General features: G+C 54.9%; 8 protein-coding genes and 1 non-coding gene across 9 annotated transcripts; 4 read left to right on the top strand and 5 right to left on the bottom strand.

The window, feature by feature from the left end:
• Nucleotides 1-95: 95 nt before the first annotated feature.
• On the top strand, nt 96-2578 carry GGS23DRAFT_377298 (uncharacterized protein). Its single transcript, XM_051513402.1, has one exon. The coding sequence runs from the start codon at nt 254-256 to the stop codon at nt 2042-2044; it is 1791 nt and encodes a 596-aa protein (XP_051374964.1). The 5' UTR covers nt 96-253; the 3' UTR covers nt 2045-2578.
• Nucleotides 2579-3492: 914 nt separating this feature from the next.
• Nucleotides 3493-5708, top strand: GGS23DRAFT_617342 (uncharacterized protein; the record flags this gene model as incomplete). Its single annotated transcript, XM_051520859.1, has 5 exons — nt 3493-3581; nt 3665-3794; nt 3857-4199; nt 4279-5269; nt 5340-5708. The coding sequence occupies 5 exons, from the start codon at nt 3493-3495 to the stop codon at nt 5383-5385; spliced, it is 1599 nt and encodes a 532-aa protein (XP_051374963.1). The 3' UTR covers nt 5386-5708.
• A 628-nt stretch (nt 5709-6336) lies between these two features.
• GGS23DRAFT_603595 (voltage-gated potassium channel) lies at nt 6337-8883 on the bottom strand (the record flags this gene model as incomplete). The annotated part of the gene is made up of 4 exons (XM_051519491.1): nt 6337-6637; nt 6732-7501; nt 7783-8740; nt 8783-8883. The coding sequence occupies 4 exons, from the start codon at nt 8881-8883 to the stop codon at nt 6337-6339; spliced, it is 2130 nt and encodes a 709-aa protein (XP_051374962.1).
• Nucleotides 8884-9696: 813 nt separating this feature from the next.
• Nucleotides 9697-11514, top strand: GGS23DRAFT_556188 (uncharacterized protein). The gene is made up of 2 exons (XM_051515643.1): nt 9697-10033; nt 10113-11514. Exons 1-2 carry the CDS (start codon nt 9888-9890, stop codon nt 11191-11193), a joined length of 1227 nt encoding a protein of 408 aa, XP_051374961.1. The 5' UTR covers nt 9697-9887; the 3' UTR covers nt 11194-11514.
• A 739-nt stretch (nt 11515-12253) lies between these two features.
• On the top strand, nt 12254-12366 carry GGS23DRAFT_t25. Its single transcript has one exon. It is a non-coding gene; the product is annotated as a tRNA-Pro (tRNA).
• A 311-nt stretch (nt 12367-12677) lies between these two features.
• On the bottom strand, nt 12678-18259 carry GGS23DRAFT_377081 (P-loop containing nucleoside triphosphate hydrolase protein). The gene is made up of 2 exons (XM_051513401.1): nt 16986-18259; nt 12678-16831 (listed from the first exon to the last, which is right to left on the bottom strand). Exons 1-2 carry the CDS (start codon nt 18105-18107, stop codon nt 13133-13135), a joined length of 4821 nt encoding a protein of 1606 aa, XP_051374960.1. The 5' UTR covers nt 18108-18259; the 3' UTR covers nt 12678-13132.
• A 1400-nt stretch (nt 18260-19659) lies between these two features.
• GGS23DRAFT_377017 (Rad4-domain-containing protein) lies at nt 19660-23123 on the bottom strand. The gene is made up of 3 exons (XM_051513399.1): nt 23068-23123; nt 21952-22979; nt 19660-21891 (listed from the first exon to the last, which is right to left on the bottom strand). The coding sequence occupies exons 2-3, from the start codon at nt 22750-22752 to the stop codon at nt 20260-20262; spliced, it is 2433 nt and encodes an 810-aa protein (XP_051374959.1). The 5' UTR covers nt 22753-22979; nt 23068-23123; the 3' UTR covers nt 19660-20259.
• A 551-nt stretch (nt 23124-23674) lies between these two features.
• On the bottom strand, nt 23675-24118 carry GGS23DRAFT_377007 (uncharacterized protein). Its single transcript, XM_051513398.1, has one exon. It carries the CDS (start codon nt 24036-24038, stop codon nt 23769-23771), a length of 270 nt encoding a protein of 89 aa, XP_051374958.1. The 5' UTR covers nt 24039-24118; the 3' UTR covers nt 23675-23768.
• Nucleotides 24119-24838: 720 nt separating this feature from the next.
• GGS23DRAFT_377045 (amidase signature enzyme) lies at nt 24839-27048 on the bottom strand. Its single transcript, XM_051513400.1, has 2 exons — nt 26419-27048; nt 24839-26295 (listed from the first exon to the last, which is right to left on the bottom strand). The coding sequence occupies exons 1-2, from the start codon at nt 26906-26908 to the stop codon at nt 25100-25102; spliced, it is 1686 nt and encodes a 561-aa protein (XP_051374957.1). The 5' UTR covers nt 26909-27048; the 3' UTR covers nt 24839-25099.
• Between the last annotated feature and the right edge of the window lie 273 nt (nt 27049-27321).

The following is a 27321-nucleotide window of genomic DNA, read 5'->3' as shown; positions in this document are numbered from 1 at the left end:
ACCCGCAGGCAAGCTCGTGGCGGCTCCTCTCACCTACCTGCCTCATACCCTACTCCAGATCTACCAGTACCTACGCGACGGAGACGCCGTCATCTGTCATCCCCTTCCTCGATTTCTCGAGTCTGCCTCAGCTATCTACGTGCCCGTCGGTCTGGAGCATGTACCATACATACTTACGTACAAGGATACAGGCAGACGTTCGAGACACGTTCCACCGCTCGGGCTTCAGCGTGGCGCTCTGCGACGAGTTGCGATGAGCGATCCCAGCCAACCAAATAGCCAAGCCGGCTCGAATATACAACCGTTGATAGAGACCCCCGCGCTCGTATCCCATGGCTCCTCTACTTCTACGGCCGCGGCCGTGGCGCCGTTTGGAAACAGCGTTGCTCGAATTAACGTCTCATGTATTGTCTCGCCAGAATCCAACCAGTATATTGTCGGCCGTGCTGATAAGGACGCACGCCACCCCCCGTCGGGATATCCGAGTCCCGTCCCTGCCTCTAGTCGCGGCGCAAAGCGTCCTCGGGTGGAACGTGAAGACGACGGGGGAGAATGCCAATCTAAGCGCCAGCAGTGTTCCCCCGCGACGCCACCTACTGGTCCTTTCCAGGTCCTCAAGCCTACCAAACCTGGTGGTGTAGGCGACCATCACCTAATCTCTAACACGTTTGCCTGCCACGACGCCGCCCTAAGCCAGTTAGCAAGATATCAACACCCGTATAGGCCGGCTTACCTACAACAAATGGCCCCTCAACAGACTCCAAAGCCAGGTGGTGGGTCCCAGTATCAGGCCACTCGGCATCTAGAAGTCGGCTCCGCGGCGGGATCGGACATAACCCGCGATCCTCCCCTTGCCAATGACCGCTTTCTCGTCCCAGCCACGACTGCCTCCGCTCGTAGGACAGCTTATGCTGCCCGGAGCTCAAGCCACGGCGATCTAACTGACACACCAACGGAGCCACGCGAACATACCCCACTGAGCGGTACAAGACTACGGGCGGAGAAGCGTGGCAATGAGTGTGCAGGAGCCACGGCTGTGCTGGATAGGCTGCCTGGCGACGCTATTACTGACTGGAAAGATGAATATCCAGTCGACGGCTTGATGGAAGAGGAGATGGCATGCCTTCTTGATACGGCCCTGAATAGTGTTTGGGAAGCACAGGTCCCGCCTTCCAGTGTCACTAAAGACTGGGACCGTGACTCGAGATCGGCCACCGAATACGATGCAACTCTGCAGCACTCATCACCACCGATTTGCTCGGAAAAGCCGAAGGCGACGCAGGGGGGTCTACAAGGAGTAGGGAGAGTAGAGGAGCCTGGCGATGTTGAAGACGACCTGCTTGATGAGGGCGTTGACTGGAATGCAGTGTATGCCGCGGTAAGTACGATACCGGACAATGCATCGGCTGTCAACTGCCGGGATGCGCCGCGGTCGTCGTCCGTGGATCAAATTTCGCCCGTACATAATTCTGGCGAGGTCCGTCCCGGCGTGGGGGATGAGACGCGCTTGAGACCGTTCGTCCGGCCACCATTCCCCGAGAAGGTTCGTGATGGTTCTGCGATCTTAGGTTTGTCCTCGAATACGGTCCTCAGGACCTGTTTCCGGGTAGGGGAGATGATCAACCAGTCTGTAAGATGTTTAACTCGCCAACACGATGCCGTGTTCGAACTGTTCGCGAGGGTAACATATTCGAACCGCGAGAACCTAGAGAGGAGGCAGCACTTCCAATTCGTCGACCTATTTAAGGACCAACGGCCATACCCCGCAGGAATCCTTACGGGGTGGAGGGTCGGTGGCCGACTCGACCGTCAGAGCGCAGCCTTCCTACCTGTAAAAGCCGAACCTAGGATCTGCCGTTGCTTATGCAGGCCAAAGAGAGACCCCAAGGCAGCAACAGGGCTGATTCTCACGATCATAAGTATCCGGGAAGCCGACTGGACGCAGATTCGATGGGCTAAGAAGCTAGTGTGCGGGGACCCGGACGGGACCGCGATGGCTTCTCAGGATATCCGATCTGGGGAATTGAAAGCCCGGGATACATGACGTATTGGCAGCAGGAGAGGAAGCACAAGGAAGCAACCTGTAGTACTGAGGTCTCACAGAACGGACATATATCTGACAGATGACTAGTAGATTGGGCGCACCAAAACCTGCAGGCAGAAGCTGACGGGCATGCTGATAGCGCTCGAAATGAAAAGCAGGGAAAGCCAGACAATGGGCTGTGTGGCTCACACAACCTCCCTGCCTACCTGCGGACCACGTAGTACGTGCTTTTGTCGGTGAGCCAATGGGCTCGAAGGTGCCTTGGTGTGGTACATAGATAGACAGATCGGTAGGCTGGACGGGATGCTTAAGCACCGGGCTTATTGCACGGCAAGCGAGACGGGAAGAGTCTGGCCAACTGGCCAAGGGGCGTCTTGTCAGAAGTGGTTGTTTGGGCATCCTACGCTGGCATCAACTGCCCATTGTTGCCAGGCAGCTTGAAGCTTCGAGGTTCGACTTCTCCTACGGGAACAAACGATGGGGCGATAGGAAGACGGGGGTAGGGGGCTTGTCCATGCCGGGGGCTTTCAGGGGTAATACTGGGGTGACCTACTAGGTACTACTACCACCTGTGAGGCGCTAACAAGGAGTAGCCTAGGTACCGAATGTGGGAGTATGAGAGATCAGACGGGAGGCTCCCCGGCGCCCAAGGTTCTGATTGATAGGGGGGCTTGGGGAAGGTTTAGGTACCCGCCTGGGTTAGAGGCTAGGTACCTCTACGTAGCCTAGCCTAATGCCATCCAGCAGTGGTCGAGATTCGGTACTACGTGACAGGACCTCGACCTCGACCTCGTAGCCTTGGACCGGCGGTGGCTTTTGGCGCAGCTGCTTTAGGTACCTCCTCACCTAATTTGCCTGCCCAGGTACCCAAGGTGCTATATCTCTAGAATGCCACGTCACGTGGTGATTTGCTTCCTTCTCCCACCACCCCACCATCCTAGATGAGGGACAGTCGGTCAAGTTGGGCTCTTAAGCTCAACCCCATCACTACTCACCTCCCTCTTCCGCAATCCAAGTTGGTGACGCGTTTTCTTATTGTCCGCCTTTTCCCAATTCCTGCACCTATTCGCGCCCATCCAGGCCCTGTCCAGCCTCGTACGCACGGGATAAAGGAGGTAATGCCATTTCCCCGCCTACCTCCCTGCCTGACCTGCCCTGGCTGCCAGGCCGGGCCAGCCTGCCAGCCTGCCTACTCCGTCCCATCCCGAGAAAGAATCTTAGCCACTGGCGATCTCGATACCCCGGCCGTCGGAGAGGGCTCCGTCCAATAGCCCGACTCCCAGGCTGATGACCCTATCGCGGATGTCGCCAGAGCCTCGCCCCAATGCTCCCAGACACGTGCCGATGCTAGCTAACCGGGCTCTGTAGTACGGCATTGGTTCGGACCGAGGGCAGAAAAATAAAGTGCCGTGTCGCCTGTCGAGCCTGCTTACATGGGCTCTTCAATCATGTTAAACGGGCAGGATCCCGATTCCATTACGGAAGAGGCCAAGGCCCGACTTATACATTACCAACAGTTTGATAGCGAGAGGCAGTCGTTCATGCATGCACGTCGTCTGACAGCTTCGCCCACCGCCCCGTGCTTCGCTAATGGCCAGCGTGACAGGGTATTCTGGAGAGGCTCCAGGCGGACGCTAAGAAGATTAACGAGCTCGAACTCGATCTAGAAGACCAGAAGAGATCGCGGGCTGGTTATCAGACGAAAGCCCTTAACCTCAAGGCCGAGGCGGACTGGCTTTTACAGAAACTTGTCCGTTTCGTTATCCCGCCAAGCCTTCCGCGGCGCGCTGTATTTGCTAATTTCTGGATCAGAACAAGGATCCGTTCGTCGTCGTACTTATCGACGGCGATGGCGCCAAGTTTGCGGATGAATATCTGCGCAACCCTGTCGCCGGCGCCGAGAGGGCTGCGATGAAGCTCAAGCAGGCCGTCCGAGACAGCCTCCGGGATACGGGACTTGAGCACGACGACGTGCCTATCCTTGTTCGGGTCTACGCTAACCTCATCGACTTGGCCAAGTCGCTGCGCATGTCTCGCATTATCGATTATGACGACGACATGCGCTTGTTTGCCGAACATTTCACCAACACGAGTGCCGACTTCGACTTCATTAATGTCGGCAAGGGAAAAGAGAACGCCGATTCCAAAATTAGACGTATGTTGTCTGCCCGGCGGCAACGGCGTGGCCGCGCCCTTTGCTCCCGTGAGATCTTGCTCACCTCGTCTCTCTCTAGGCATGCTTAGCCACTACCATAGAAACGTCCAGTGCAAGAAAATATTCCTGGCTGGCTGTTGTCACGATAATGGTTACCTGCATGACCTTCGTGATTATAAGGGGGTTTCTGACAATAGACTGGTGCTTTTGGAGACCACCCTTGCCGAGCCCGGCTTCAGAACCCTCGGATTCCCCATCTTACGTTTCGACGATGTTTTCCGGTCTGAGCCGTTGGGCAATGAGACGAGGCGCTTACCTCTGGCGTTGTCTACTAGAACCCGCTCGCCTCCGCAGCCGCCCCCAGGGTTCGGGCCTGGGCCGATTGCTCGGCCCGTGCAGCCTGCGCAGAGGCCAGCCGCAACTGTGCTGCCCCCTCCGCAGGAGCAGAGGTCATCTGCGTCAACTCCGGATTCCCGCTCGATGGCCACCGTCACGGCGTCGCCGATCCAGTCTGTCTCTACGCCGGAGCAGGAGAATTCCCAGCTGGCTACGCAGCCGCCTCGCGCGGCCAGCGTCATTAGCTCGGGCAACGGCGGTACCTCTATCAGCTATGCTACGGCAGGTGGCGTCAACGATCATCAAAATGTCACAGTTAAGGCCCCCAAACCTAAGAAACCGTCCAAGGTTATTTATTACAACGTGGATAATTATCGCGTTGACCCGCCCACTCAGCATCCGCCTAGAACCCCCGCGCAGTCAACCTATCAGGCCAAGTTTCAGTCCATCAAACCGTCGGTTTTTTGTAACGACTACTACCTTAAGGGCCGTTGCAAATGGGGCGTTGGTTGTGACAAGACGCACGATGCTGAGTTAACAGGCCCAGAGCTAGCTATCCACCGGTACAAGGCCCGGACTAGCTTGTGTCCCGCTGGGCCATACTGTGTCGACTACGATTGCTACCTCTCCCATCATTGCCCTCGGGTGCCCTGTACTCGAGGAGACTCGTGCCCATTTTACAATACCGACAAATGGGGAGACCTGCACCTTACTAAAGACCAACTTCAGCCATCGTACGTAACCTACCTAGCAAAGCCGAGCCTTTTTTTTTTCGTCTTGTCGTTAACAAGTTCTACTCTACAGTACCAAATGGACGGAGGGCACCGATCTCCCCGAGCATCTATCATAAGCTTGTTATAACTACGAAAGAACCACAAAAAACCCCCGCGATTTCTCGACGGGCCTTGTTTTTTTTTCAACTCAGCTTATTTTAATTTTCAGACAGGCACACCGAAAACGGAGGGGATGTACTATTCCCTGCCTAACCCTGCCCTGTTTTGCTTGCTCACTTCTGATATGTTGCGCACGGATGGCAGGGTGTATTACGTTGGGGCACAATTATCGGGAGGGACAAGCCAAGTAATGGAAAAGGGGAGATATACGTAAAATCAGGCGATGTACTGCGAAGGTCGAAGAAGTGGTTGGAGGCCCGAGTATTAAGGCAAGCTAAATTCTCCCAAATTGTATTAAGAACGAAGCTATCATAATAATATTTTCCTCCCCTCGCGTCTCCGTTTCTTTCCCCCCTCGAGAGGGGGACGGCGAGAGGGGTTGTGGACGACCGCCTAACCTGACACAACTTTACCGAGAAATCTCCCGCGACTTGGGGTTGAAGGGAGAGGTATTCTTGTCATCGTTTGCAGAGGTATTGTATAGGTAGTAATTCAACTACTACGCTGCACCTGTCGGCTTCCCGTCCCAGGAGGAGGAGGAGGCGGTCAAGCTGCTCAGCAAGTCTCGTTTGCTCGCAAACGGATCGGATGGCGGCGATGCCTTACGGAAGTAGCCGGGGCGTCCTGCTCGCCCCCCCCCCCCCCCTCTGAAGCAGACCAAGACGAGGAACGGGGAGCGGCCGGGGGTTTAAGTTACGTAGGGCACACACAACACGCACGCGATGCGACGTGACACCGTAGGCAGGTAGGCAGAAACATTGGCGCCCCTGTGCGTGCACCTCGACACGCTCGGGACGAAGCCCATTCCCAAATCGATATAGGTACAGTATCCAGCTCCTCGGCATCTCCGTACGTCCTCCGAAACCACGTGCGCGCGGGGAGGGGGAGGGGGGGGGGGGGGAAGGAAGCTATCCTCCCACGTTTCCCTCTCCCCTCCTTTCCTCCGGTAGTCCCCCCCTTTCCCGTTCCTGTCGGGCGCCGGCGCCGGCAGCCCGCAACAGCTCCTCGTGCAGCTTCCGCTCGAGCCTTTCCACGATCCACTCGGCCTCCACGCGCGTGTCGTCCATCAGCGGGCTGCGGTGCCCGACCCAGCTCCACTTGGGCCTACCGCCGCGGGGGTCGGAGTCGAGGATCTGGAAGGGGTGTTCGGGATCGCGGTGGGTCTCAGCGTTGCTCTCGTCTTCGCCGATGAGGCGCAGGTACCATGCCCTAATTGTCAATCAGCATACGTCGAGCCCAATGCCGGCGATGGATTCGAAAGCGATTCCGAGAGGCTCGAGAACGGAGCATAGATAGCACTTGCCACTCTTTAAAGGTGTACTTCCGCGCCGGTGATTGTCGCAGGTGTTGAGTTACCCGCATGATCTCGTCTATTAAGACCAGCCGATACTCGGCGCGAGTCTTGGGGAGTTCGTTTGGTATGGTGTCCGAGGCTGTCGAGCCAACACGTGTCGACTTGGACGCGCCGTTACCGACCGATGCGGTCGAATTCGCCCCATGAGACAATAATTCGAGCCCTCCTCTTTCGACATCTTTTTCGACTACGCGTTGGCTCTCGGGGCCCCCAAGATCGCTAGTACTGGATGAGCTTCCCCCATATTCCTCCTCAGCCTCGTCCTTCCCTTCATCAATATGTGTGTTTCCGCCTGCACCTAGAAATCCGGGAGGGTCTTCCTCGATGTCTTCGTCCGACAGGGTCGCTCCACAGGAGAGTTCTCCTAATATATACTCGATATCCTTCTTAAATACGCGGCCTCCTGGTAGGATTGTTATGCTCCCGAGTATAAGTGTGGCTTCCTTGATAGCCTTCACGATTGTATCACTCGCATTTGATATGAGAACGGTCATGGTAGGTACGGCGAGGAGAGACCAAAAGACGAAGAAAGGCCTTCCTGGGCTAGATACTGGCGAAAGATCCCCATAGCCGACAGTTGTCAGAGTCGTGAATGCGAAGTAGAAGCTGTCGAAGTAAGTCCAACCCTGATATTGCGATTCGCATTCTTGGAACACCTTCGCGCCAACGAGCCAAAGAGTGAACCACGTTCCAGCGGATATTGCCATCGATGTCCACTTCTCTTTTCCCGATGCCCTATATCGTGTTAGTGCTAGTGTTCTGCCTCAGTATTTCAAGTTAAACGCTTGACATCCTCCGGGCCCCGAGAGAATAGTTGGTATCTGTCGCATAAAAACGTAGACGCCTATATCTACCTCGAGCGAGACCCAAATGGAGAGATGGGCTACTCACTACTTCTAGTTAGCATGTACGAATGGTACCATAGGTATAATAATAATATAAACATGGATGTGACAGCAGGCGGTGTCGAGGGCCAAAACGTAGGCAAATCGGAACGTACCTGGTGTTGAATCTTCCGCATAAGCTGGAATTCCTTCTGCCGACGCATGAATTCTTCTCGAGAGAAATTTGGCTCGGTATTATCAGTTTCGGCACCGATAGGTTCGAATATTCCAGGTTCCCCTCTTGCTGACTCGCGCCGAATGAGTAGACGGCGCTGTTTTTCAAGCATGCGGGTGTTGAACCTATGCCTGCCCCGATCGAGGATTAGACTTCGAATCGATCCAATCACCAGGCCGAGAGAGATAATGCCGATGAGAGCGAATGGTATAAGAAGACCACGACCGAGGCGAGTCTGTGGGCAAATATCGCCTAAGCCAACGGTGAAGAGAGTAACGTCGGCCCAGTACACAGCATCAAGGAAGTTCCAATTCTCGATCTTCGAAAATACGAGGGCGCCTAGAAGCAGGTATGAGAGAAAAACTATCGTTTGGAGCATGAGGGTCCTCTGGCTGCTGGTCAGCTCGAAGTTCTTGTCATAGTGCCCGGTTTGGGCGCCCCAGAAGGTGATCGTCATCAAAGAGGCGACGATGAAGTAGAGGACGGCAGCAAATATCCCGTAATAAAAAGCCTGGGACCAGACGTATTCCATGGGTGGATCCTGAAGCAGCGGCCCGCTGGCCGTGGCGCACAGGGAGACGAGTATAATGGCGGATATGTACCAGCCCACAATGGTTATGGGTTGCGCGACGCAGAACCCCACCCGCTTGGTCATGTTGAGCAGGAGGAACATGTTGGCAGCTAGGGCGATGACAAGCTGCACGGCATTCAGGGCCAAGAGCCACCGGGGGTCCGGGACGAAGACGGCCGCAGCCAGACCCCCACCTGGCGGGATATGCTGCCTCCAACTCTCGACGAGGGCGCAAATACTAAAAGCCGAGGCCACCGGGCCTAGAGTGCCAGCTACCATGGGGAACGCCGCAGAGGCAAACCACCAGCGGGTGTTCGCGCGCAACGAGCTGCTAAGTTGGTGTGACTCGCAGGGAACCAGACTAGATAACGGCGGGTGTCCGGGACCAAGCTGGACATGGTTGCTCATGATGGCATTGCGGCCACGGTTATCATCATCGGAGCGGTTGATAGTCTGGGTTTGTTCATCCATGTTGTCGTTTAGATTTGCGTCGTCCACGGGGGAGCAGTGACGAGACCAGGCTCCGCGTTCTCATCGGTGTGGATGTGAGAAGACAGGAAAAAAACAGAGGGCACAGGGGGTTTTCTCTGTACTGGAAAGGGAAGAGTAATAGATGTGTCAGGTAAATACGGGTAGGGAAGGGTAGGGAAAGGTAAAAAGACCGGTGGTGGGAGCAAAGTTCGATGACCGATGGGAGAGCAAGGGAACTCGGGGTAGGGGTGATGAGGAGGACGGGGTAGGGGGGTTGAGGAGGACAGGGTAGGCGATGATATATGGTAGGTGGCGTAAGGAAGACGAGGGAGAGCGGTTTGACTCGTAACCTATTCCATGCTGAGTTAGAATGTCCTAGAGCGGGAACAGGAGAATGCCTATGCCACTATACGGAGGTCCGATTAAGAAGTCGTACACAACGCCATATAAGCCGCTACTACCAGTAACTATACCTATATATAGGTTACCCTGAGCATTTTGGCAGGTCCCTTTCGTGGCTCCGCTGCCGTATATATCAGGCATGCAAAGCGTGTTGAAAGGTGAGCCTAGTTAATCAATCGAAGGTGTAAAAACTAAACTGCTAAAAAGGCTTAAATACAGCGTTTTACGAACAATTGACAGTTGCGTGTTTTTCTTCAATCTGACCAATCGCAGGGCTTCATTCTGGATGCCTGATTGTTCAGGTGCTACACTGGGTACGTACCTATCCTACCTAGGTACCTACCTCTAGTTAGGTACCCGTTATTAGGTTAAGAGAGTGATTACGTCAGGAAATTGCCAAAGGCGGACGCACGACGTGCCTAACGATTGGCCAATGACGGACAGGCAAAATTACCCCCCGGCGTCTTGCGTACCTGGCTGCTTTTCTATCCCGGTTCGACTCCTTCGCCTGACCTACCGTCCCAGGCAATCCGTAGATGAAGTTGCGCTCGTCAAGGATAGCCTCTGCGCGAAGCTGAAACCAGAGCGCTGAGAGGAGGAAGATGCGGAGATTCTTCCCAGTCAGAAGCTGCGCATTTGGGAGCCTCCGCAGCCAAAGGCCCAAGTGCTTTAGCGCCGTCGCTGGCAATGCGGGACAGGTGCTGCAAGCAAAAGTCCGCTGTGGCTTGTCCGGCGAAATCACCGTCGAGTAAGTCAGCTGTACAGGAGAAGTCAAAAACGCGTAAGCAGTCTCGCGAGATTGCCATGTCTGACTACTGAAAACTAAGTCTGCACAACCCCGCCAAGATATTGACGCCAGATCCCTTGATGATCTATCTGCCGCCGTATTCGATAGCCAGCTCCAAACAGCCGGCGGAGCTGCCCAAGTTCATCCGGGGCCAGCCGACAGTGGTGATCAACTACCGCTGGGCCGGGTTCGTCCGGTCCTCCGCGAGGGACTTCCCGCGCTGGGAAAAGGCACAACCGAACCAGGATCGGAATCTCCGTTGGCCGACCCCTATCCACGACACCACGATTGCGTACAACTGGATCCTCGAGAACCTGACCGCCGGTGACCAACCCCGCGAGATATACGTCTGCGGCTCGTACCTCGGCGCGACGCTGGCGGCGTCGCTGGCCCTAACCGAGACCTACCCCGAGGAGCGGATGAGCATCCGGGGATGCGTCGCGTACAACGGCATCTACAACTGGACTAGCTTCTTCCCGGGACACCCTCTGAATTTCAGGTCGCATCCCGGCCCCGAGGACGAAGAGTGGAAGACGGACTCTAGCTTCGACGAGCTGGGGCGGCAGGCGAAGAAGCTTTTCGGGATACCCGGCGACCTATTCGACCCGTTCGCGAGCCCGTACTACTTCTTCCACCGCCCAAAATTTGCTGTACCCAAGTCCTTCACCGGCGAGCTGGCCGAGCTGGAAGAACGACCCCAGCAGAAGAGGGGATCGACAAAGTTGGCATCGTGGAAGCAAGTCAACTTCCCGCCGCCGGAGGCGGAGCAGGAAAGCTCGCGGCGCTCGCGGTTGAGGATCCCCGAGATGCTGCTAATGCACTCGGCGCCGCCGCCGTCTGAGCGCTTGATTCGGGAGTACTGGCCCGGCGATAGGGGCAACTGCTTCATGACGCAGGCGGAGGACCTCGGCATGTCGGTGAAGAGGGGCGCCTATCATAACGAGAATAAGGAACACGCCTCGTCCTTGTTTGATGGAGATACGGAGAGGGACGAGTGGATGGAAGGGCTGCATAAGCGGGTCAGTATTCGCGATGTTGGAGGTCACGGCAAGAACCTGAGCCTCAGCCCGAAAGCCGAATTTTTGGCCAGGGATTGGATCCAAGACCGCATGCCTGCGTAACCCGCCAATTCAGTCAGATCCGTGAGCCTTCCGCGAGCAGTTTCTGCCGAGCGAGCGAGCGCCCTACTCTGGCCACCGGGGAAACCTAGAAGGCATCCTGCCTCTTGCCTCTCTCTATCGAACCCTGTGGCACTTGTGCCTCGGTCCGGTACCGAGGCTTCTGCTTGTAGAAACGTGTAACCATACCTAAGTAGTTGTAATAAAACCATCGAATCCATGTATTGAACACGGAAGGGCGACACTGCTAGGAAACGAGAGAAGGGGGGGTTGAATTGAGCGCGGCCCTGTGGGTTGCAGCGCGGAGGCTTCAGCTTCCTCCCGAGGGGATAGGGCGTGCTTAGTTACTATTAGGCAGGTACACAGCAGACGAGCGTGTAATGGTAGGTACCCTCTAGGAAGCCTACGGCTCGAGCCTGGGTTGCCTAGGGCGTAGGTACCGTGGATATCTAAGGCGGGTAAAACATTACCTAGGTAGGTAGTTAGAGGGATGTATCTCGAGTCGGTCGGTCGACAACTCCTAATCACCAGCACCATAACAAGCCATCACAGCGCCTGTTTTTAATAGCCGTCGCGAAATATGGTTCTGCACAGGTAACCCGTCGGAGCTTGTCTCGCCGTACGCGCCAGAGGGTTGCGCATGTACACTTGCACTCCTAGCGTGTCGGTGGGTAGATAAAAGCGCAGTGAAACGCACTAAACCACTAAACGCAGCCCCTAGAACTGGTAGACAGCCAGCGGACGCGGCCGCTAAAACTCCCTCTGCGCCCCGCGCCCGAGGGTCTAATTTCTCGCCGTCTGCCTCACCAGGCCTTCCTCGAATCCCCTGCTGTCCTCCACACGCTCACTGCCATGTTGCCCCAGGCTGCCCCCCCTCCCCCCCCCCAAGGCTGTCTGCCAGCGCACGCAGCCAGCGCAGCGAATTAGAAGGAGAAAAATGAAAAAAAAAACGGCGCGGGTCTGCGGTCCCGTAATACGCCACAACCGGCAGGGGCGCAGTAGGTTTTCGGGAGGAGACGCTGCATAGACCGCAATAAGAGCCCTTGGAACTACCTTCTGGTTCGGCCTGATGGTCTAGTGGTAGGATTCTCGCTTTGGGCATGCTGGGGCGCGCGGCTGCCGCTGTGCCCGGCGCGAGCTTGCGAGAGGTCCCGGGTTCAATCCCCGGTCAGGCCCTGCATTGTTTTTGTCGGCGCTGGCTCTCCGTGTTCGGGAAATATTCTGTGCATGTACTTCACATCCTTTTTTTTTTTTTTGCTTTTCTCTCGTAGTCGTTATTTGGAAAGTGGTTCTTTGCTATTCTTTGTCTCTTGATCACCTCTGGGAAATAGGTGCCTGCCTAGGTGCCTTTAGCGAGGTCTGTCTAACCAAACCCCTGCCCAATGAGTAGATATCTCTACCACACCCTGATGCCAGCCAGATTCGTCAGTGACGGGAGAGACGGGTTTGATGCGTACGTATGCAGATGGCTGCAGTGCTTGTGAATTGATTTTTGCACTCTTTCTATGGTAACTCGAGATAGTTCCCCGTACCTTTACTATTTCGGGATCATGGCTGCGATCGTGTTGGAATCATCTTCTACACCAACCGGCTTTGAGATGGTTATCTTTACCACGATCCCCATGAGAGTTAAATCGTTAACCACTCTCTCGTCATTCTCTTCTGTATACGCTATGAAGGTATATATAGTACACGTAATTTGTTCGAGCCAGTTGGTACAATCCTGCTTCCATACATCGTATGCTATATATATGTATATGTATATATATATATATACACGCTCTTCCGGCGTGTCCAAGCACCCTCTATGCTCTGTGAAGAAGAAAAAACGGATGAGCAAACCCATAAAATCTAAAAAGGAAAAACCGATCAAGATGTGGAGGTGTGTATGGGCGGGCCCCTGGGGTATATATATAATGATATCATGGATACGTGAGGAACCCTACCAGCCCCTCTTCCACCACGGCTTCTTCTTCTCGCCGTAGCCCTCCTCCTGCACGTTGTGCTTCCCGACGATTGTGAGGAACACCTGGTCCAGCGTCGTCGGCGTGCACGAGAAGTGCTCGACGCCGAGCGCCTGCTTGTTCTCCTCCAGGATGATGAGGAGCTGGCCGACCGCGCTCCCGCTGCCCTTCTTATGGCTCACCACCGCGCTGGCCGCCAACGAGAAGCGCATTTGCCCGTGGTACGTCTTCTGTTCCACCTCGGCTTCCGGGAAGGTAGCCAGCACCCACGCCCTCATACGTTCCATCTCTTCGGGTGTCGAGTGCGGGGCCGACTTGCTGACGAGATGGACGTGGACTGCGTCACCGAACCGTTGGCGCAGGTTTTCGGAAGTTCCTATGGCTAGCATGCGTTTCGCCAAGATGCCAGCCCGGTTGGCGAGAGCGTCGGCCTCCTCCATGCTGTGCGTGGTGAGGAGGATCGATCTGCCCGGTACAATCGCGTTAAGCGTGCGCCACATGATTCGCTTGGCTGCTGCGTCAAGCCCTGACGAAGGCTCGTCCAGGAGGACGACACTGGGATTGCCCATCAACGCGATTCCGAGAGATAGCTTCCTCTTGTTTCCGCCAGAAAGCGCGTGCGCCATGCGAGTCGAGAAAGCTTCAAGCCCAACGGCGCGAATGACGGCCTGGACGTTGTGTTCCACGTCTGGAACGCCTCGAATGCGTGCATAGAAACGTAGGTGGTCGAGGACCGTCATCGAGTCTATGGCGTCAAATTGGGGACACACACCTAGGTGGCTTCGGGCTTCGGCGCGACGATGGCTAACGGACGTGTTCTCGATGAGGACATCGCCGCCATTGAGGCTGGGTTGGATATCGCCGCGGATCAAGGAGATGGTCGTGGATTTACCCGCACCATTGGGTCCCAGTAGGGCAAAGACTTCGCTGTGTTTAACGCCGAATGTGACATTGTCGACAGCCGTATTTTTTCCAAAGCTCTTCGTGAGATGCAGCACCCGGAGCCCATCGCTGTCCTGTGGAGTACTGGTTACGCGGATAAGTTCCTTCGCTACCTCTTCGTCGGAAACGGCCGGATTTTCAGAAGGCTGGATGGATTTTTGAGTGAAGCGATTGAGGAGACTGCGACCCGATCCGCTGTCATGCCAGAGCAAGAAAGCGAACAGGATGACCGATTGCAAGACCAGGTAAAGAATCGGTCCACCATAGGCAGTTATGGCGCCTGGGTTACTCTGAACCTGATCTCCGTCGCAGGTTACCGAGAAGAGGTTAAGAGCGACGAAAAGTGTTCGAACCACTGAGCCAATAGGCACGACCGCCGAAATCACAAAATGAGCGATTAGTATGGACCTATCGATGACGATGACCGGCGCGTAGGTGAGGACGCAAAGGTACGCGATCAAGTAGACTAGAAAGCCGACGGCCTGGCCAGCCGCGGAGAAGGCATACGTCGCTAACTGATTGCTGCAGAACAGAGAGATGACGTATGACAATAAGGTAGATGCTAGGCCGTATAGTATAAAAATGAGGAAGAGGTAGGGCACGTGGTACCACACGTCGGATTGCGCGGCATAGATGCCGGTAGTGATGGCGGAGGATACGAGAACGATGGAGAAATCGAACAGCGTGTAGGAGGCCCAGAGCGGAAGAGATCGCACGCCATTGGAATATTGTAGCCCGCGAACATTCCGTCGCCTCTCGATGTTCGGATAGAGGCCAAAGAAAGCAGGGTAGATAGACATGGCCAAACAGAAGTAGACTAGTAGCTGCAACGAGTCGCCGGTCGATGGTGCCCAGGGGGTCTCGAAGGTGGCAAAAGTAGTGGCGATGCTGGTGTTGGTGAGCATGATGTTCAGTGCATTCTGCCCGAAGGTAGAGGTGAATACGTCGCCGGCGTCAGCCTCGTATACGACAGTCGGTGGGGAATTGGCGTCTCCGAGCCACCATCCAGCAGGCGTGACATTCTTTCGCTGCTGTTCCAGGAACTGGTTGAATTGGGGTAGAGAATCGACTAGGTGAAGGCTCTCAAAGAACCCGGCCGCCGCGCCCAAGCCGGCGGAACCGGGCGCATCATTCGCGGATCCCGCCTGTCCCGAGAAAATGGGGAGGAAGAGCCTCTGAAAGTCCCCGTCACTGAATCGTGAGGACGGGCCGGCGAGCAGGAATAACTGTTCGTACAGTTCCGAGTAGTCTTCCGCGTCAATTGCATCTTGACCCGCCGGGCTACACCCAACTGGATGTTGATCGGTGACGTAGAGAGATGTTAGAGCGGCTGCTATGATCGGGATGAGGAACGCAGCCACATAAGGAAACCAGTTTGTTTTGAAAATAGTGCAGCGCTTCAGAAAGAGCACTCCAGCTTGCTTCACATAACCGATCGGTTGCCCCGAGAGCAATTCCAATCCATCTTTGTCGGGTTCACTAGCTTCAGCGCCTTCTTCGACAGCTGATTGCTTCTCCCGACTCGTGGTGCCAGAGGGGGTGCGCTGTACTGGCGATACAGGACTCTTGTCCTTAACCTCCTCGGCTACTTGCAAGAAAACGTCTTCGATGGTCGGGTTCGAAAACTTATAGTCGTGAATTCCCGCGGATTCTAGCGAGCGTATAACTTCGGCGGCGAGGCCTGACGATGGTGCGATATAGCTTATCACATCAAAACCGATCTTTCGCTCGACGTTCTCGAATTGGGGAGGGTCTTTGATATCCCTGGCGTTGAAAACGTGAACGCGATAACCAGCGCCCAATTTGTCCTTAAGCTCGACCGAAGACCCTTCCGCCCGCAATGTGCCCTTGGAGAGGATGGCGATGTGGTCCGCGAGAAGATCGGCCTCGTCGAGGAAATGGGTTGTCAGGATGATTGTCCGCTTTCCACGTTCCGCCAGAAGAATGTCCCAGATCTTACGCCGAGAGAGAGGATCGATCCCAGATGAGACTTCGTCGACACAGCAAACAGCGCTCCCGCCAGTTAGCATCATCCCCAGTTGTAGCTTTCGTTTCTGACCCCCAGACAAGGTCTTGGACTGCGCCTTGGCTTTCTGGCCGAGATCTATGGCGACGACCAAGTCGCGGATCTCCTGCTTAGATGCCTTGTTCCCTGGAGACTTGAGCCGATTAAAGATTCGTATATGTTCCTCGACGGTCAACTCGTCCCACATGACGTTCTTCTGCGGCGCGATACCCAAGCCCCCAGTGCCATCGATTGTGATATTGCCACTGGTCAGTTTGCTGATACCAGCTACCGAGTCGAGCGTCGTACTCTTTCCACTACCATTGGCACCGAGCAAGGCTAGAATTTGGCCCCTCCGTGCGGTAAGCGACAGGTTTTCGACAGCCACCACCGGTTCCTTTGGCCGGGAGCGGAAGGGGACGAATCGAGCCAGGGGATTGGGGTAATATATCTTGGTGAAACCTTCAAGGCGAACCGCATCGGCGGGCGCCGTCTCGGCGGTCTGACCTTGAAGAATAGTGCGCCCTTTCGTGGTCGTGCCGTGAAACACACGTTCGAGATAGGCGCCAATGAGAGGGTATACGATAATCTGGATAATGAGAAAGACCCAGAGAACAATGCCAGGTATGTCCCAGGGATTTTCTGGGGGGGTTCTTAATATATCCGCCGGAAACGAATGGCGTTCGTACCTGGCTATGTAGGTCATGAACCAAACGAAGTTGCAAGGCGTCTAGGATGGCCGCAAGTTAACGATCAAGTCTTTTCAAGAAGTAGACTACCAAAAGCTTCAAGGTTTTTTTTTTTCTTTGGTGAAAAAAAAGAAAAAGTAGAGAGTGTCATAGCTCCGAGAAATGGCCAAACTCATGGATTTGGAACAAACTTACAAACAGCAGGCTCAAGGCCGCAACAGTACCGGTACTAGGCGATGTGAGCGTTTGGGCCAGAATCGCTAGTAGGATGTACGCTATTATCGTCACAACGCCTGACAACTGCGACCGCTTGAAAAACGCAGCACCAAGGATGGAGAGCGACGAGAGGGCAAAGCCGGCCAAGATAAAGTAGACAATAACGATGCCAACATTCGTGTTCGCCCAGACGCCGCGCCCGATGATGATGGCGCCGACGACCCAGCCGGGGAGGTAAATGGCGGAGAAGGCGAGATGGTGCGAGAACAGTCTCGTGGCTTGGGCTTCCCACCGGTACTTGGTGGGCATCATGGCATCCAGAAGCTGAGACATGCCGATCTCCCTCTCGGTAGCCATGTGGCCCGTCATGTGGTAGCAGACGCCAATGACAACAGTGAAGAAGGAAACGGCTAGGTAGTTGGTCAACGCGGACTGGTAGTTTCGTCGGATCCTCGCCGCTCGCTCCTCCTGGGTTTCGGGAGTGAACGGGTACTCCTCCGTGACGGGCGGGAACGGATCGTTGGAGAGGCCGGCGATGGCGGCGTCGACGGCCCGCTGCAGCGGAAGGGTGTAGATCTGGGCACCATTGTAAGTGTCGGTCGTGTCGACCCTAGCGCCCAGCGCACCGTCCGCCAGCAGAGTGTAGTTCCACAGGCCCCCTTGGCCTTCAGTAGGCGAGGAGTGGAAAACCACAGCGCCGTAGCATTCAGACACGCCGCGTAGCGAGCTCCGACACGCGTAAAATAGGTCAGACGGTTCCAGCAGCCTCGTCGCATTCTTTCCAGCATCGGTGACCGTGTCCGAAAGCGTGTCTATAACACGATCGATGTCGCCGCCAACCAATCCATTGTTTATGAAAACGACCGTGTTCCGATTGGTGTCACTTGCTGCAGCCAACCCTTCCTGCAGCGACCGGACAGGGTGAGGACTCCCGATGCCGAAGACGGCCGGCGGCACGAATAGATTGCGCGCGAAGCTCAGAAAGGCGGCAAGGAGGATGGGCAGCACCCAGGCTCGAATAACGGTAGCAATGGGATGGCGAATTAGGACGATCTTGAGGTTCTTCCCGGTCAAGGTGTTGGTCTGGTCTAGGAAGGCCATCCTTGGTGGTCGACAGCGTCGCCTCCGGGCGCAAAATGTCCCGCGGGGGATTCGGGGAGTTGACTCACGGGTCGGCGTCGATTGACAAGAAAAGAAAAGAAAAAAAGACGATGAAGATTACGACGCCATGTAAGCACTCCGGAGCATGCGGCTTTCCGTCCTACTAGACGGAGATGAGGCCAAAAAGACGAGATGGGGGAGAGAGAGGTTTCAAGAAAGGCGAAGAGGAAGACTTTCATACACGAAAAGAAGGATAGAACCAAGCCCGCCGATGCTTACATACCAAGACATACCAAGAGCTAGCCTACGTATGAACTGATGTTGATGGAGGTACGGAGGCGTCAGCGCCATTCAGATATGGTACCGAGGTATTGGGGGTGGCATTCTTTGAGGCTTCCACGCGATAGAGAGCGATGCAGTCGGGCTGGTGCATATGCATGTAGGTACTACCTAGGTACGTAGTATTACGCTGCGCAACAGCAGGCACCTTGAAGTTAGGTAGGTAGGTACCCAAACTGACGGGGCATTAGGGCTGTGTCAGGTCTATACACGTACTAACATATGTGTGTGAAGGTACCTAATGTACATACGTATGCATATATGCAGTTATGAGTATGTAGGTGGGTAGGTAGGTACCTCCTAACCTAACCCAAGGCATACCTCTATTTTCATATTCCCGCCGAGTTAGGCATGTACTTCGTCGTAGGGATAGGGAAGGCAAGGTAGACTACAGGCCTGTACCTACACCCGTGTAGACGGAGTTTCTATTGGACCGGAATACGGGACCAGCACTTGACGGCAGAGCCCCAGGGTCGCCGGAAGAAACAACCGACTCGCCAAGGAGGTCGCTAAGGCACCTAGGACTTTAGGTCGCAGTGGTGCCACGCACTACGACGTTACGCGGTACGCCTAACCCAGCGCCGCCAATGCAGCACAATCGTGGCTGTGCCCTCTTCGTATACCTACTAGAGACGCCTTGGACGGAACCTCGAGAGGCTAGCGAGAGCCAAGCGACAACAACCCTCCGACGTTATCGATTACGTCCCACCATCGCGGCCCAGGGAAACAAACAACACAGTCAGTAACATCACCTACCTAGAGGTACCTGCTATAGCCTTGCTATAGCCACGCTATAGCAATAACAACAACCCCCGCCTCTACACATGCCTTTTACTCGGGGCGATGCTTTCCTACTCACCTACCCGGATCAGGCTGCGCATTACGCAACCCGTTACCGTGTATTATCTCGTGGTGCTCGAGCAACGCTAGGCTTAGCCAAGGAGCTATACACACCCACTCACGCACATACGATTGTGGTTGTGAGGGACGGCACGGCATGCTTGGACCAAGCAAATTAGGAGTCGTCTACACATGCCTAGGTACCTACTTAACCTAACGACGTATATCCCTTACCACTGCTACACACTCCTATATAGCCTACCCTGAGCTCGGTAGGTTTCCCATCAGCTTGGCGAGCTGATTTCCAGTATCGGCGCTGAGATGGGGTGGGGAATACGTGCATGTGTATACCTGCCTACCCACCTACCTACTAGCAACGAACTCACCTTCGATCCATTGCCCGAGTTAGATATGTTACAACATAACACTAGCCTCACGTCAGCCTATATAGCCGGTATACACTTGCCTCCCTATCCAACACTCAGAGTGGCATTGGGTGGCAAGATGACTTATGCTACACTGCGACTTGTGGACCCGAACACATAGGTACCTACAGTAGCACTTTCGAGGAGTGGAATCCTCCGAGCTCTCTACCCCCTCCCGCCGTCCAGACGATGAGATAAAATAGGATGGAGTAATGCGTGTAACTCGACCCGCCGAGAACCTTAAATCGAGATTCGTCGGCTATGGATATAACTCTGACTCTGGAGTAGGCCGCGTCGCCAACAGCAATTCAAGCGTGCCTCATACCCACCTACACGGTGGCACAGGAGCCGTGCCAAGCGGGCCTCCAGAATCCCAATCTCTCAATGTTAAATTTCGCCTGTGATTCGTCTTACTTCACATTGACACGGCCGGCCTTAGAACTGGAGATCGACCAGCTGAAATTTAACATTTGTATGCATGCCAAGGTAGCGAGGCGCGCCCGCCCAGAGCTACTTCGTATTCTTGCGACCATATTCGTCGACGCGAGTCACTCCACAAAGAAACCCCCTGCATAGTCGTCGTCATCTACGACGAAACCGCCACCTGCTTCGTCACCCTCGACTCCTGACTGCGCCCCATCCTCATCCTCGGCGTTGGTCGCTTGGTCTAGTTCTTCCGCTGCGGCCTCGTCGTTCGAGTCGACGTCGGCCCATATCCGTTGCCGGACCCTCAAGCTCCTCAAGAACAGCCGCCAGGTCTTGAGTGCCTCCCGGCTCCTCTGCTCTCTTTCCCTTTCCGCCTCGCGGTCTCTGAGACCCGCGACCACAGCCCGGACGGCCTCTTCGTGCTCGGCGGCGACGACCGCCCCGTACAAGACCGCCGTCCCGTGCCTTCCGCTGAAGTGAAAGCCAGTTAGAGCGGGAGCGTAATCGATGCCCAGGATAAACGCCGCGCGGGTGGCAAGCTCGTCGGCCACGTAGGCGCCGCCTTCGGGAACCATACTTGGCACGTAGAGGTCTAGATTTCCGAACCGGTTCTTGGGGACACGGCCATCGACAACTGGTGGGTGTCTGAAGAGGATGGTCTGATCCGTTGTATATATTGGCGTCCCAACTGTCTCCTCATTGTCGTCTATCGCATCGTCACCAAACAAATCCGTCTTCCTTGTTCTCTTGGGCAAGAACTTGACTGGTATCTCGTTCGCCAAGACTTCGCGGCCCATTCGATACCATTTCTCTCTACTACGAGCAATCCGCACGTCCCTGCGCCGATAAACTCTCTCCAGGGGGCCAGTACTACCAGGGCCTACCGTTCCAGAAGACGACGCACCGGGTACAAGTACCTCATTTCGCCTCAAGTGTCGTTCGAGGGCATAGATTGGATGGTCCTTAAAGTCGGCAAGATTGCGGGGCATCGGCTCCCGCGCCTCTATCGCCGTCAGTTCGTTATTCTCGATCTGATCTAGGTCGGTGACGTAGCCGCGATAGTATGCCCGCAGAGCTCTGCGCCACCACCTCTCGCCAGTCGCCTCTGCGCTTTCAATTCGCATTTTTCTCGTTTTCGCATTGTAAGCCTTTGCGTAGCGGCGTGTTACATCTTTAGCCGTGCCATCAGCCTCGAAGGCTACGACGTAAGCCATGCAATTCTCCTTATCGGAAGCCGGAGGTTCGAATTTCTGGGGTTTCCAGAATGAATCGGTCACTAACGGATCGGCTGGCTGCCATTTCTGGTGAGCCTCGTCGAGTATCTCGACCCAATATATAGGATGGGGGGATTCACGGATCCTTTTGGACACTGGCGGCGTGGGTCGGGATGAGCTAGCAGCAGCAGGCATTACAGGCACTTGATATGCGGTAGCGTTTGGATGGCCCAATCGCCTGCGAATTGGGGAGCTAGTTACGTTCGGCGACTCGAAAGTGCTATCATACTTGGGCATTCGGGCATACTGCTCCTCGAGGGACAGTTTTCCTTTCGCTCGCGGCGGCTTTCCCAAGGGGGGCCCGCCGGGACCGAAGGCGAGCGGCTGAAGCGAACACACAAGCCTAGCTTCAACGCCGGCGGCACGAAGAAGCGCACAATATAATTGCGCACCTACATCTCGAGAGCCGCGGAGAGACTTTGCCGCTTCCCGGAAGGTCGCTCTCTCCATAGGGGTTTCTATATCGTCCGGGAGTTTGTACTGTGACCACTACGTTAGCCCTCTCTCAGCTTCGCACGCACGGGATCGATGCATCGATACATTCCGTAAGTGCTCTTCCCTCTCAGCCCAGAGCGCCCGCCGAATGCCTCGCTCGGTAATCTGAAATTTCGTCTTGAACATGGTGCCAGCCTGCTGTAGTCCGTCTTTGAGAGATTGCGCCCGCCCAAACTGGGGGAGGCTTTCGCTCGGATTAAGATAATCGACCATCTTCTTGGTGAGAAGCGCCGCTAAACTACCCTGGACGGCAGCATCGTTGCACCATTGGTTCCTACGAGCAACGTGCGCCAAGAGGCAAAGTAGATGCGTCTTGTGTATCTCAACCCGGCGGTCCTTCTCCGCCTTGTTCATCGGTTTTCGCTTATCCGCAGTTTTACGGGCAGCGGTCGCTCGCGTAGATAAGTCGAGCTCGAGGTCTTGAGAGTTGTCTCCAGCTGGATCTAGAGTCTGGGGAGTGGCCGAGAGGTCGACGTCTTCGAACTGCACATCATCATCATCCTCGTCCTCCTCTTCCGAATCCATATATACCGTCTGAATTGTGGCGGCTGGAAGTGGTACATCTTCAAATTGCAGACCGTCGTCTTCGTCTTCGTCATTCTCCCTTCCCGCCATGATTTTCGGAGAGCTCGGCTCCTTGGGCGATCGATCGTTCCTTTGGCCAGGCCGTCTCCTCTTCAACGGCCGCTCGGGCGAAGCCGTATTCGGCCTCGCCTCCACGAGCATCTCTCGATAGATGTCGGGAATATTAGAGCGCGTCGTTCTCGACCTCGTCGCTCGGGATGGCCCGGAGGCTGTCGCATTCCCGGCATGATTCCTAGCTGCGGCGCGCTTTCTTCCGGCCATGAGAGAATGTTCGCTGCCGAATGTACCTAGATCACGATAAATTTAACAGACACGCAACCTAGCCCGACAAGAATAAAGATATTTTGGAGCACATAGCGCAGTGGTAATAAGCTGGACAGGGAATCATTGGCATGACAGGTTGGCATGCTCGGAGTGTTATCGCGACGGAGGGGTGCCAAGAGTGGAGATCCTGCTGGGTCTGAATCTCGAAAGCACATGACTTAGACCTGTCGCGTTATTAGCTAATCCATGATGGAATGTCGTGTACATTAGGTAATATACTCTGCAGGGACTGAGGTACCTGTCGGTACTTACATTATCTGCTGGGTCCTACCTGGTAACAAACTGCCCATAACCTGTCAATTCGCTGTTTCTTGCCTCCTCTGCCTCTCCCGACTCAGAGTACCACCACCAACATCCTCACCATCATCTCCTCTTCCACCACTCTTAGGCGTCTCCGTGAATTAGTCTTCATTGAACTCGATTACTGTATTACGCAGTGCCGAGACAGCTCAGCCTAGGAGTGCCTCCGCCAAGCGCCTGTCTTAGATGCCTATATTTCCTACGGAACGCGGATAAAAGCAGCAATGCCCTGCAGGTTCGCTTTGATCCGCCATCGCCACCTATTTGCTTTGTTTTTCTATACGCGGCATCATGTTACCATCTCAATTCGAATACTTCCACGCCAGCGTTCTATTCCTTTCCTCACCGCATCCCCCCTTTCTGCTTTCAAGTTCGGATAGCCCGTCATCTATCTACTGGGCCTGGCGTTCTCTCCGTAGGAATCTCTCCCTTATCCTCGCTCGGATGCCTGGGTACTTTTGGTGATCTGCGAATGCCGAAGAGTACACATTTTCTAATCCGGCCCTGTCTCTCCCCCATCAGCAGCAGCATCCTCAAACCGGTCCGAGTAAAAAGGGTGGGCGGATGCTTTGGTTCTCAGCTATTGGATCTCATCCGCTACACTCGTCCCGATTCCATCTAACTGACTAGAGGTCAGGTGGGTTGGCCACTCTCTAGAATCCCCTGCTACTTGACGAATGGCTCTTGGAGGTCGCAGAGGCTGCGGCTAGGGCTTCGGCTTCTTCGGCCTCGGCCATCTCCCTCGCCTCTTCCAAGAGTCTATCCCAGCATTCGTTACACATTCCTTCGTTCCACTTAACCACCTTCTTGTCTATCTCGCCTCTCGGGCCCAGGCAATTTCTGAATAATTCCGAGCATGTTTCTGGCCGCAGGAACCCCCAGCAAGAACAACCATCCCAGCGTTGGTAGAGCTCCTTGCACATCGCCTTGGTCCCTGTACCCCTTCCAAGAAACGAAGTGGGGACGTATGGGTGAGAGCCAGCGAGCCTCGGGCGATTTTCGTGTGACTGATCTTATCTCCGTTGTTCTGTACGGCGCAAGGTGGGTGCCTTGGAATTGTAATCTCGAGTTCTTGGTCGCCCTCAGTTGCGCGTAGCCCGCCGTACTGCAACTGGTCTCCAGCAAACGGCAAGAAATTGGATAATGGGGACGGGAGCAACTTCCGCCTCCCCTTCACTGTCTAATAACAGCGGTGGTTTGTAAAGATACCCAATCCCTAGTTTCCCAACATTGAGAACGGCGACTTGTGCTATCGTGTCGTTGCGGGTTCTTTCGAAGGCAGCGATGTCTAGTCGTCTTGTAACATCTCTATCATCCTTCTTGAGGGAGACAAACAGAAGTCGGGAAAGTTCAGGCGAGGTTTTGTGGGCTACCATGGGCTGTGATCGAGAATGGGGTGTCTGTGAAGCGAGAGGCTGTATGCATATGAGTTGTCGGATCTTGACAGGGACGTATTTCGACATAACCTAACGCGGATGCTCAGGGATAAGACCTCCGACCTTGAACAACGGTAACGGTGTGCTGGTACAGCATCTGCAGATCTCCCCCCACCCTGTCTGGCCACAAAGATTCCGAATATTAACACGCTGATTTTCAGCTCGGCCGTACAGCGTTACCGCCATTTACACGAGGCATTTGGGGAGATCGAGATCTACTTCCCACTTATATGTGTACCTCCATGCTTGAGAACCGTATTCCCGACCGACCCCCTCGAGTCATCTTACAGGCCCTTCTCGGCATGATGCAGTGAGACGCCAGAGAAACGGTGATTCTTCCAATCCCTGGGGCAGATCTAGCTGTCTATTTAATACCTAGCCCCAATCCCTCCCAATACAAAAAAAAAACATGCCCCGTAGGTGGTATCTGGGGGGTTTCATCATCTCGGGAATTTATGAAGCGCGGTGAATAAAGGTTAGCCGCGACAGTAATAACTAGACATACAGGAAGTCAATGCCAATCTCTTCTCACTGATATCCAGCCCCTTCTACGATAGAACCCCCATAGGATATGCCGGAGGAATGTTGGAGCTGTTCGGCCGCATCAGAGGCATCGAGCCATATAATCCGACCGAGACGCTCTGATCCGCGAATGCCGGCGCTTTGCGTAGTGGACGAAGACGAGTGAAGTGGCTAGCAATGTTCAACAGCTTGCTCTCGGTGAACGGAAGTCCCAGTATCTCCATCCCGATAGGGACGCCGATTGGGGCATCCTGCGACGGTGTCGAGAAGCCAACCGGCACGGTAACGACCGGAACCCCCGTCAACGCGGCGAGGATGCCATTACGTCCGGCTTGGGACGGCGAGCCAAGTTTGACCACCAAATTCTTCTGCTCGGGGTAAATGACAGCATCCAGTTGGTTGCTAACGAAGGTCGCGTTGACAGACGCCTTGAGGCTCTCGATTCCCTGCAAAGATATTGCGTATTCCGGGTCAAGGACCGACGAGTTCTGAAGATTTTTTATGAAATTGTACTGGGCCGGGATAACCAAGAATTTCCCACCGCTATACACTTCGTCAAAGGTAGTCGGCCTATCCCCGGTAAGGCTAGGAGTAGAGAGGTAGGTATTCACCGCCTCTTTGCCTTCCCATCGCTGAACGTCAAGTTTAGCGAGGGCTGACGTGTCGTATATCGATTCTGTCACATTGATGATCTCAACCCCTTGAGACTTTAGGAACTCGATAGTCTCTTGTAGAGCCTCGATTACGGGAGTCGTCTCGTAGGACGGTGTGTGGTTGAAGAATCCGTTGAGAAGCCCGATCCGGAGCCCTTCTAGGCTCCCGTCACTTAGCCCCTGCGTATAATCTATATTCCTGGCCTCGGGAGGTACGAAGAGGGTGGCGTTGTCGGCTTCGTCGGGCCCAACGCTCGCCATAACTGTCAGAGCGACGGCAAGATCCGGGATGTTCCTCGCAATGGGGCCAATGCTGTCTTGCGTGAAGCTGATGGGTAAGACGCCCGCTCTCGATACTAGCCCGCGGCTCGGCCGTACGCTCACGAGGTTGTTTGCGCTTGCAGGACTACGAAGACTATTGACAGCGTCCGTACCCGTACCGAATACTGCGAAACTCGTTGCGATGGCAGCACCGGTGCCCCCGCTGCTACCCCCCGGGGTCCGGGTTTGATCGTACGGATTAATGGTCTGCCCCCCTAGCGAGGAAACAGAAAGACCCTCCAGTGCCACTGTTATAGTACTTGTCAGCAATGGCTTTCACGGGACACCCAGACGCCCATTATCACAGTACGGCCTTCCACGCGAACGGGGGTTCGAATATGGTAAATGTGTATCAAGTAACGAGAACATACTTTCGTGCATATTAGTCTTGCCTAGGATAATAGCGCCCTCGTCTTTGAAGGCCTTCACAGAAGGAGTGTCTACGGTTGGACGGTTCCCAGCCAGAGCAGCACTCGACCCAGTCGTGTTTGTTCCCACGGCATCGAAGTTATCCTTCAGCAGGATCGGAACGCAAAACAATTTCCCCGTTACATTGCCAGCCGCAAGTCTTTTGTCCAGCGCGTCGGCGGCCGCGAGGGCATCCGGGTTGTAACTGACAAGAGCATTGATAGTCGGGTTGAACTCGTCAATACGAGCAAGGAATGAGGACACCACGTTCCGGCAGGTGGTCGAATTCGCAAGCAGCGCAGCCCGTACGCTGTCGATGGTCGACTCGAGGGGGTCGAATGAACCTGTCCGGGCCTCGGCAGTCAATGCCTGAAGGAAGAGGGCTCCGAGTACACAGACTGTCACAGACAGTCGGGCACGCAGTAAGCCGGCGACGGGTGATGCGGGAGACATTGTGTTGGACTCCTTAACTTCCGCAAATTCCTGTACGAGTAGATGCTGTTCGACCTCGATCGATGCCTTCTCTGCGCCCGAGCCTTTTATATATGAATTATTAACTATTCCCGGAGCCTCTTAAGACGCACAGTTTACCCGACCGATTTAGGCGACAAGTTGGGTGTGTGTTTAGAGACACCATGATGGCCCCCCTTGTGAGACACGATTTGACGGTCACACCTACAGTCACACCCTCCACGTGTTGCAAATACCCTCAACGCCCCTTATACATACAATCTTCAGTCATATACCATCGCTACCGTATACGCTAGATGAACCGGGCGTGGGATTTTGCAACGAGCTTCCCGGCCAGAGCTACGTAGTGTTCCTTGCCAACACCGAATGGTGCTCGTATCCTCGTATAATGCTAC

This window comes from Durotheca rogersii, assembly GCF_024521655.1.
Source record: "Durotheca rogersii strain YMJ 92031201 chromosome Unknown GGS23scaffold_4, whole genome shotgun sequence".
NCBI lineage: Eukaryota > Fungi > Ascomycota > Sordariomycetes > Xylariales > Xylariaceae > Durotheca > Durotheca rogersii.
Note: the sequence above shows the minus strand (reverse complement) of the source record. Positions and strands in the feature narration are given on the sequence as shown.